At 31.6% G+C, this 11,460-nt stretch overlaps 1 protein-coding gene across 2 annotated transcripts; it reads right to left on the bottom strand.

Annotated features, from left to right (window-relative positions):
* Nucleotides 1-2,955: 2,955 nt before the first annotated feature.
* Nucleotides 2,956-5,367, bottom strand: LOC137825874 (thaumatin-like protein 1b). Of its 2 annotated transcripts, XR_011083371.1 has the most exons (4): nt 5,081-5,367; nt 4,299-4,992; nt 3,226-3,487; nt 2,956-3,141 (listed from the first exon to the last, which is right to left on the bottom strand). XR_011083371.1 is itself a non-coding variant. In XM_068631676.1 (3 exons), the coding sequence occupies exons 1-3, from the start codon at nt 5,139-5,141 to the stop codon at nt 3,310-3,312; spliced, it is 933 nt and encodes a 310-aa protein (XP_068487777.1). In that variant the 5' UTR covers nt 5,142-5,366; the 3' UTR covers nt 2,956-3,309. The 2 variants fall into 2 exon arrangements, 1 of the variants encoding a protein (XP_068487777.1); XM_068631676.1 differs by having other exon boundaries at nt 2,956-3,487; nt 5,081-5,366.
* Nucleotides 5,368-11,460: the final 6,093 nt, after the last annotated feature.

Genomic DNA, 11,460 nt, shown 5'->3' with positions numbered 1-11,460 from the left:
TTTTATTTCAGTTAAATTTAGTTAAGTTAAAAATAATAATGTATGGGAATTTTTAATTTTTTCTTATATAGCTGCATCTACTCCATCTTTTATCATTCTATTTTAAGGATAAATTAAGATATGATGAAAAATAGTTAGGAGGTGTTTGGAAGGTGGTGTTTGTTGTTGTTTGCCGTACTTACCAGAGTGGCAGAAGCAATTATTTTAGAAGCATTGGATTCCAAAATCCCCTCTCTTCTTTTTATGCCATACACTGTAAACTGCAACTATTGACTTTCAAACCTTCATCAACCCAAAATCTTGGAAATAAAAGGTCGCAAAATTAATAGTTTTATAAATATATCTATTCCAATACAAGAGTATCTCAAATCTGAAATATTCAGTATACTCAAGAATAATTGTATTTTAAGTCGAGTGAATAATCTGTCTATCTTTCTGTGTTTTTCTTATGAGTTTTTATTTTATTTTTTCTGTATTTAATCTTATTATTAGTCTAATTCAATAATAAATAAAATCAATTATTTTCTGTATAAATCATAAAAATATCTTAATATTCAGTATCTCTTAATATTTGCTGATATAAAAATTAATATTTTTAAATATCTGTGTTAATGGGCATTTAAGCACCCTTTCCCAGACAAAGCATAATGGATATATGGCCCACTCCACTCAAATGAAAAATAATCAGAATAATTAAAAGAAATAAAAAAAAGTTACTTGATGGTTTATGAGTTTTTAGGTTCAGGATATAAAAAGAGTCCCCACTTTGTGCAAAGTTAACTTTCTTTATAATAAAATCATGAATCATAAATAGGATTTTTACAATAAAAAAAAGATTATAAAATATTCTGAGAGGTTAAGAAAGTTATCACACTTATTACTAAAACAAGTTCATTCATATTTAGTTTTAATTATTAATTAAGGGGTTGAACACAATTAATTAATACTCGCATCTTAAAATTTAATCATGTGATCTAAATTCAGTATTTCATAAAAATAACCTTGTCATGCTTTATTTATCATCCACTACAATTTAGTATGATAAAACTCTTAAGACATCCGTGAATCGTGTTTATAAAAAAACTTAATTTTAATTAAATTATCCTAGAAAATATAATTATTTTATTGGATGAGTTTAATTATTACGCATAATAAATGGTCAATTATTAGATAATTAGATGTAATTAATTGTTTTCTTTCTAAACTATATTTTCTTAAGAAAATATAATTAAATGTATGACTCGTTATTAGATTACTAAATTTTTTGAAATGGATGGAATAATTATTTCTATTATTAAAAGTTTTCTTATTTCACTTATTTTCCATCATTTTATTTATCCATAGATAATAGTATATAATTATTTGTTTTTATATATCAGGCAGTTGAATAATTTTCTTTAGCGTTTTGTGTTTTTCTTTATTTATTTCTAAATGTTAAGTTTCGACTTTTAATTGAAAATGTATGTGTAAAAGGTATTTTAATATTCACTACAATAAAATCATCAAATAAAAACTAATTCTTAAAAACTAAAAAAACTAAAATAATTAGTTGTAATAGTAATTAAATTATAAATCATTTTAGAAACTAAAAGAATAGATTTTTAAATTAGTTTTTACTGTTAAATAGTTTATAAATTGTTATCTAATTAACAACCAATGTTTTAACTACCAATTATTTAAATTTTAATTTTGGTAGCAAAATCATTGGTGGCTAATTAGATACCAATTTAGAAACCAAAAATTTATTTAGTCCTTAAAATGGTCTTTAATTTAGTCACTAAAACAACTAATTATTTTTAGTTTTTAAAATTGATTTTTATTTCATAATTTTCTTGTAGTGATTTAAGTGAATGTTTGATATTTGATATGTAATAAATATTATATTAATTATATATTTTTATTTTGTTTGATGTATTTATTTATATAGTTTGTGTAGAGTATATTTAATGTTTAGAATTGTAAAAATTGAAATACTAAATTTGTCGCATGTTTCTTTTAACTTAAAATTTTAGTTTTTATCCTTAATCAGTTTTACATTTTTTATATCGGACGTTACATATGATCCAACCCAGACTAATACATTATTAAAAATGTAACACATTTTAATATCTCATACAAAACGACGAAAATATTGAATATTTTGATCCAAATAGTTAAATGTTTTTTTTTTACTTCTACTGAAAGAGGATTGGTTGAATTTTTAAATGCATTTAAAAAAAATCATAAATAAGTAAACAAATAACTTTTATTCATCGTTGTGATAAATTTTATCCAAACCATGCAAATTGTTATTTTTCAAGATGTGTTTGAGCTTTACGACATCAATACTTTCTTTGTAACATGATTTATTATATATTACCAATGTTGGAAGCTTATATCATTTGGTTTTGCCAGTCAAATATTATTCTTTTTAACATATTTTGAGTAAAGGTGTTTTTATCATGACTATTTTACCCAGGAGCAAATAATATTTTTTATTATGATAGTAATAATGATATTGTTTTTTAATCAATATTATTTTTGAATATAAGTATCGTATAATCGATCATAATTATAAAAAAATACATAATTTTTCCTTATTTTATCTATATAATTATTATGCGTGTGATATAAAGGATAAGGAGAAGTGTTTTTGTTTTGTGCTTTTCCTTCTATTCTTTTTGTAGGATCACTGTGACGGTCCCATGCAATTATTTTCTTTTTCTTTCTTCACATGTTATCAGTACCTGAATCAAAAGAAATCTCAAAGAAAATTAATGAGAAGAGAGAAGTTTCATCATATATCAAAGTTTTTAACTTACAAAGAAACTTTTTTTTCTTCACTTTGTTTTTCTTACTACTATTTACAAAAAGTTCATCTTCACATTATTCATATTTTTTATAGTTTCTTACCAAAAAATTTAAATAATTCAGTTCGACATATAAAAACCAAAACTATGCAAGAAGCTTCACAAGTGATCACTTCATAAGCCTATCCTCATGTATACACTAATGCACTCATTACAATCTATCTCTCTCGTAACAAGTAAAATAAAATTGATCAACTACTACAGTGTTGATGTATTAAAGTGGGAAAAAAGAGACAATATAAACAAAAAAGAAAAGTATTTACAGTGTTTCCTATATGATATCCTTCAACTCCTGCATGATGAGTAGAATCAGTGCAGCATCTATTTGATAGTTTAGTGTAAAATAGTAAGAAGGGTGACAGCATGAAGAGCTTACAGGGCTATATAAAGATGCAGCTATTTTGGTGAAACTATCTCTATCTATCTGAAATGTCCAAGCAAAGGTGATCCATAAATGCTGCTAGAGAGGGAAGAACAGCAACAGAGCCACTAAAAGAGAGGCAACATAAGCTACACTCTGCGTTTGAACCACAAATGATGGTGAAGAACCACTGGACTGTAGCCTTGATAAGTACATCATAGTTTTGTTTACCAGAGGAAGAGTTGCCCCATCTTTACGTGCTCCCAGAAGCTTTTGGCTGTTCAACACCACACACCATACATGCACATGTTAGTAACCATATGGACTACAAACTCTACCCCTTCTAAAAAATCTAGAACAAGACAATGTGTACCAATAAAAGAATGTCTAAAAAATGAAAAAAAAATCTACTTTGTCCATCTGTTTCTGTCTTATTACGGGATTTAAGGGTGGGATGTCGGGCACCAAAGAAAAAACACCAAGGAAAATCCAAACTCAAAAAGGAAAAGCTGAGAGTTTGTAGGAATTAAGAACCTCACATGTAACAAAAGTACAAATTATGGAAGGGTTCATTGGAACATGGAAAGAGAATAGATACAATACAAGTTTACTCATATTGGTTCTGGTCAAAGGGAAAGAGCCTAGAAATGTAGTGTATACAAGTCCTGATCCAGTGATCACCATTTTCTGCAGGTTTGGTTAGATTTCACCAATAACTTCTTATAACAGTGCTACTTATCCTAAACTTACAAATCATAAAAAATTGTCTTGAAAAAAAAAACATTTTCTTTAGATTTTAAGGAAAGTATAGAAGGTCATGTAAATAATATGGACCACACAACATAAAATAATCTAAGTTGGACAGCTCAACAGCAAAAAGAAGACAGAACATAGACAAATAAAGCAATGGTTCTGCATAGGAACATGTCTGCGACTATGCATTACTTAATCCCACTCTGCATAAAAAAAGCTATAAAAGTTTCCATTCCAATCATGCGCTCCAATGAAAAGTCAGAATTACCCTTACTTTACACAGGAAAAGAAACTGGAAGTAAGAATGATGGGTGATGGTGAAATAGTAACTGTACCTGGAATAGGGTAAGGGGCAGAAAATGATCAAATAGTTGGCGGAGGCACATGTGTAGGTGCTGGTCTTGTCATCATACGCGTAGCTATACGCGCGTGGGCAAGCGTGCTTGAAGAAAAGCGAATAGGGAGAAGGACCACACGTGTCAGGCGTCGAGTACGCGCCGCTGCAGCAAAAACGAGGATCACCGAAGGCCTCGCACGCGCTCCGGCACGCCAGGCTCCTGCGGCTGGTGTTCACGCGCGTCACCCTCAGCTCCGCCAGACACCCGCCGTTGAGGTCGACGAGACATCCCGTGGCGCTGCACCCGCCCCTGGTGCCGTCCTTCGCCACGATCAGCATCGGGAGGTTGTAACCGTCGACCAGACTCACGTCGTAGAAGTCCAACCCGTCGGCGCCGTTAAGGGTGAACTCTGCCAATGTCGCCGGAGGCTTGGCACCGCCGACGCACTCTACCTTTTCGGAGCCGCAGTCCGCGGTGGCGCAAGAGAACTTCCCGTCCGGGTCTCGACCGCAGAGGGTCCGTGCCCATATCCGACCCGACCAAGATTTCGGGATTTTTAATGTCTTCGATTCTCCGCTCTGGAGAGCGAATCCGGTGGTGGGAAGCGGCGGCGAGGTGGCGCCGGAGAGTAATCCCGGCCATATCGTGTGGCGACACTTGTTCACAATCCTGAACGATGCTGATTGAACCTCTGCAAGTTTCAGCAACCACATAAGCCCTGAAACGAATTTATATTTAAAGTTTTTGTTTTTCTTTAAATTTGCGGTTTTGGAAATTACCTGAGAGGAAAGCTAATGCGACAAGGGTGAGAAAGATGAGAAAGAGAAGCCGGCGACCCATGTGGAGGACCAAGAATAAGCAAAGAACAGAGATTGATTTAGTTTAAAAAAACACCAAATAGGTTCAGTTTGATGTGAAGTTGTGTTCTTTTAGGTTGTTGTTTTGCTTTTCTTTTTCTTCGCCACCTCTTTCACTTCACTGTTTCTTACCATAGAAAACAACTTTCCTTTCCTTTTTCTTTTTTAATATATAGTTTCCCTCTTAACTTTGGGAAATAGCAGGAAATAATACACTTTCGAATACAACTCATGTGAAACATAATTCCACCATACTCATATAACGTCATCACATTAGGCAAATTTCAATATTTTATCTTTTATTTAGTAAGTAAAGCAAGTTTGAGTTTAGGAAGCTCGATCCTTAAATTGTTGAAAAAAAATCAGGTTGTGTTTCCTACATTTTCTGCAATCGATACATTATGATGGAGGCATAGTTTGAATAGTGTTGAATATGAAAGAGGCATATAAGTTGTTAGAACATAATAGTGATGTGGCAGCCTGGTCTCAGCCTTTTATCACTGTACAATAAAATGGCAACAGAGGAGAATCTGAAGCAGACAAGATGTATTATTGTGTTAAGGACTGAAAACTTGCTTAAGGACCAAGGAGGAAGAACAAGATATATTCTAATACTTTATATTGAAATAATAAAAATATAATTATATTTTATAAGAAGATAGTGAGAAAAATTGAGATTTATTATTCTTTTGTGTATCTTCGTCACTATTCAAATTACAATTACAAATTATTGATGAATTCTATTATTATTAAATTAATTATATATAATTGTGTATAATTTAATTATTATTATTTTCTTAATATTTTTACAATAAAAAGTATAATATTTTCTTATAAAATAACAATTAAATGATATTACTTAAACTCTTAAATGAAATGATTATTTAAAAGTAGTATGTATGTTGCATGCATGTGTGTATGTAAAGAAAGTTTTTTAAAAGAGTTCCTTCGAATCATTTTTTTTTATATAAACATCCTTATTCAATTTTAAGAACCCATACAAGAAGCCCTTCACGAAAAAAATATTGTATTGCTTCCATTGAATATAAATAAAATTAATTTATAATATATAAGTTTATTGAAAATTTTGTATAGTTGAATTAGATTTTTATTCCACTTGCATTAATAAAATTCATTGAAAATGCTCTATTGAAAAGAAAAAAAAAAGAGTTTGTTCACTTACAACCCAACTCACCCTAATTATTTATCCGGTGAAAGTTAATAGACTTTGTTAGTGTGGGGGTTCCTTAGAAAAATAAAATTCACTATATTACTCTATATTTTATTAGTTATTTGATAATTATCCTATACAATTATAAATGAAGTAATTTTATTTTACGTAAATTAACTCATTTGGGTTAAGCTGTATTTTTAAGTCATCAAAAAGTAACTCAAATTGTGTTTACTCACTTTTTATAAAGTGAGTCATATTGACTCATTATAATCACTTTTATGTATTAATAGTAGGTTTGGGCTTTTGTTCCGCAAAAATGAACCGAGCCCACAAGTATGTAAAAAAATGGGGAAAAAAAGGCCACAATGGTGTTGGCACATATTGAAAAATGGGAAAATTCTAACTGCACCTCTATGTTTATCTTTTGCACCCCGTATTTTAAAAAATACTAAAATTCCCTTACAAAAATGGATTTAGGTATTGGTGTGTGTTGAAGTTGTTAGCTTGTGGTGTTTTCCTTCTTTGGTGGTTTGTGGGTGGTCTAGGTGTTTGGTAGTGGTGGTGGTGGTGGTAGTAGGTGGTTGTGTTGTACGGGTTCACATATTTGCACTTTTGATGTTGTATGGTCCAATTAGATTCTTTGAACCATGTCAAGGTTATTTGGAGTTCATATGAAGTGCATCATCGTGATAGACCATTATAGTTGATCTTCTTATTTTCTAGATACATCGATTTAAGTACGCATTGACATTTGCTCGGCGTGTTTTGCGCCAATATGACTATGAGTAGACAATTCCTTCACCTCTCATGCAATATGAGGGTGAATTTTTTGTGGTTATAGATGACAGGTGATTACACTTTGTTGACCATTTCGTCACAAGTATGACACTAGCGTCTCATGCATCTCATTGTGTTGTCAAATACATGCAATAATTTAAAATTGTGTCACTCATATAATTTGTGGTCTAAAGGAAGATTGGCCGATTGTATTGTCATGTCATTGTGCTCATAGTTCATATGATGGAGACACAACCTCGATCATAGCAGGATCATGCATGTCTGGTATGTTATTGTGTTATTCAATGTATGTATTGTTTATTATTTACCACAATTTTTTGTTTTAAAAATTAACAAAATTCATTTCAATCAATGCAGGGTATATTCAGGTGGATCATCAACGTCTTGTAGATGATGATTTATTGTAACCACATCGTTGAGGGCACTCCAGTATGGAAGGGAACACATATTGCATTCAAGTTAGTCCATGACATGACAAATGAGAGGGTTGTTTATGTTAAACATTCTCGTTCTTTATACAACAAGCGTTAATGATATATAATAGTTAGATAATAATATATATGTATTGTTTACAATCCACCTTTAAAATTATGGATTAATTGTATGTTTTTTTACAACAAAATTTAATTTAATTTGACAACCATGTTATCTTTTTATTTTATTCAAGCTTTTTTTTTTCCGAACAATGTTTAGTTTCAAGTGTATAAATGTATGCAAGAAAAATGATTGCACAATATCTATAAATGAATATAAATCTTTTGTAGTAATAACCTATGTAGCACAAACACTGACACAGACACTTATACGACACGGACACAGATAGGGACATAGAGATACGTAAAATCTCTAAAATGTAGGACACGGGGACACAAATCTATCTATTATATAATTATAAATTATATAAATTGACAATAAAGATTTATATGTACAAGTATGTTCTAGATTATTTTTTGGAGCATGAAGATGTTTTTCATGACTATTTTTATAATCATAATAACAATTTATACAATAAAGTTTGAATTTTTAGAAAATTAATGTATTTTTTCTTTTTAAAATTGTGTTAGAACCGTACTAGAATTGTCAGAAATCTAACAAATACTTTTTGAATTTGACACTTTACAAATACACGTCTTACAAGTGTCATACGAGTGTCGGTGTCTGATACTCGTATTGGACATTGACACGTCATTTAAGAGAAGTGTCCAAGTTTCATAGCTAATAACTCATTCCAAATAATATACAATAATTTTTTATTTTTGTGTATTCTAGATTATATCATACAAAAAAAAATTATTTTTGAATTTCATAATCTGGAATACAAAATTTTGTACTTCATATTGCACAATCTAAAGTTCACATCTTTGTATTTTCAAATTGTATTTTGAAATGCATAATTTAAAATACAAATTTGTATTTTGGTTGCACAGTCTAGACAATTATTAACTTTTGAATTCCATATTCAGAAATTGAAAAAAAAATACCAATAAAAAAATAGTATTTTTTTTAATTATGAGTGCAAGAGAAAAAGATGGGAGTGAAGGACGTCCAGTGTTGACTCCAATGATAATATATTGGACATTTAACGTCGGTCGAATCTCATTTTGTACTGGAATGTTTATATGTTCTTTTACTCATTTATTCCACATTAAACAACTCAAATAATTAAGCAAAACTAGTGCGATTTCCAATTAAAGAACTCAAGAACAAGCATCAAATGCAATTTCGTATTTTTGAATCATTTTCTCATAAATATAGCAAAAAAGCAAATACCATTTTAACAATTCCATAAACCAATGTATGTTGGTTTTTCATACTTGATTTAGACTAAATGTGACCTTATACAATTGATTGCAAGTAAAGTTCTTTTTTAATTTGGATGATTATTATTAGTCGTGGTATCATGTTATAACATAAAAGAATGTTGTCACTGGGGTCGTTCCAAAACACACACACACGCGTAGTAATGCTCCTAAAGAAAAATGGTTACGAGATTCAGAGATGGGCCATTTCAATAGTGAACTCAAAACTGTTAAGACAGCGCTGTGTGATCTTTTAATACGAATACTATTCTCATTATTCAGCCGTAAAAGGCACCACTTTAACTAGGAAATAATATCCAAGGACCAGGCCTTATAACATGTATTCAACAAAAGTTGCAAAATCTATGAATTTCTATCACAATTTAGCTGGCAAATGTAGCAGAATATTTGTTCGATCTTCACAGTGCAGAAAAAGGCACTAAAGTGGAGCAAAAAATGGGATTCTTTTGGTGACAGGAGAGACCCAGCTACAGCATGGATGCCAAAAAGATGGGCTACCATGATGGTGTTTGTGGATAAATTACATCACACCAATTATATTGCGTATGCAAGCACAGACATGCATCTTTGCTAACAAGGTTGACCACCACTGCATCAACAATTAGTCATGTAATAATGCTGCAATAGTAAGTAGCCACGTTATGCAATGGAATCACGAGTCAATGCAGTTCCAAAACTGCTAACGTCAATCTTCCATGATCACCACAGGGAGAGGGAAACCCACATTCAAAAATAGCATGAAAGGAGATATAGATGCCAAAAACATGAGGAGTTTTAATCATTGCAGTGCATAATCATCCCTAGAAGTAAAGATAAAGAAAGTAATTCTTAGTATCATCATCTTTTTTCTTGCTTAAGTTAAGATAGATTAAATATACCTTCAGAGTGGATTTCATACATGATTATGGTATGATCATGTTCTACTCTAATGTAAGTAAGCTAAGTGGTTGAACATCAGCATATACTCTTTTCCAGACAAACCAGATTCAGCTATAGATTTTGATTGCTCTTTATAGGTTTGACTTCCCGAAATCTCAACCAAGTTCACCACTAAATGGTGTAGCATGCTGCCAACTTTAGTAGGCACACTAGATATTGTTAGTTGTTTGTTGAGTCCGACAAATACAAGCATTCGGTTAAAACTTGAAATTCTGTTTCTGTTTCAACATTATCATTGGAATAAAAAATGTAACTTTTCATCCATGGTCCCCAACCACAATTGTGGACCGTGATATGATTCAACTAAAAAAACTGTCTCCACCATGACATGCCTGTCTTAAATGTTTTAATCCAAGCTTCATAAAAACTGTATTCGTTCTTGATTTGCTATTTATATCAATAGGTTTCTCCAATCACTTAACTTGTTTCTGCTGAGTCACTTTGACATGAATTTTGCAAAATCAACTCCAAACAAAAATGACTCAAAATGTCACTAACTAGTATTAGCAAGCGTAAACATGAAGCAAAAAATTCGTAACAAATGGCACTGTTGGAAACCGCTAGAGAAGAATCATAATTGAAGCAGAAAATGGAATCGTTCATAAACATCATTTTGCTTCGGAATTGCTTAAAAACGTGCAGAACAGGGTGAATGTGCTAATTATGCAGACACCCACGTTAACCACCAATTCTCCTGACAATGAAGGTCAGTAGAACTCTTAGTTGATCCAACGTTGGAAACAACATAAAAAGGACATTTTGCCGCATGGGTAAAATTTAATACCATCAAGAGCTGATAGATAGTAATAAATGGGGTGCAAAGGTGTTGATTATGCTAAGAATAAGTTTAAACAAACTAGAAGGTAGGCAATAGAATGAAGTTGGTCAAGGAGACAGCAGCTACAGAGAATGTTTCTGGTCCCAGTGAGTTGAAAGTGTGACTAAACAAGGAGTGGGATGAGGGCGTCCAACATTCTTCATGAATATGTTTGGCTGCTGCTAAACCTTATGCTTTTTGGACCCTCAAGTCATGCATGCTTCCCTTTCTATTTTAATTTCTACCCTCAGTATGATAAGCAGCACCACTATGTAAATGATGTTCTTATCTCAACTCATAAAAAAGACAAACTCATCATGGTTTATCATCATGAACGGAAGGAGAATAACCAGTGAGCTCTTTGGCCAAGGCATTCAAATTTAAAAAAGACAAATCTGGAGGCTGTAACTTTTCCCTGCACTATTTGGACCACTGTCAGAAAAATTCTTGACAGTGAAAACGAGGGGTGAAAGAAATGAACCATTTTACCCACCATGAAATATAATGTATTCCTTCAAGGTTCAAAATTATTGAATAAATATTTGGCAGAACTAAAGAAAGGTTGGCTCTATTTGTTTGTTTTACTCGAAGGTAAAAAGTGCTGGTGTACTAAAAAAGAATAAGAAAATCTTAATGATGGCAGCTAGAACAATAAATTCCATCTTTCGGAGGAGGGTAAAAAACAGAGAGAATCTATGGGATGAAGATAACATATAGAGAATAATTATTTTTTTTTCTTTCAAGGAGACACGGG

The sequence above is a fragment of the Phaseolus vulgaris genome, chromosome 11 (assembly GCF_000499845.2).
Source record: "Phaseolus vulgaris cultivar G19833 chromosome 11, P. vulgaris v2.0, whole genome shotgun sequence".
In the NCBI taxonomy this organism is placed as follows: Eukaryota; Viridiplantae; Streptophyta; class Magnoliopsida; order Fabales; family Fabaceae; genus Phaseolus; species Phaseolus vulgaris.
The sequence above is the reverse complement of the archived record's forward strand: the minus strand, read 5'-3'. Positions and strand labels throughout refer to the sequence as shown.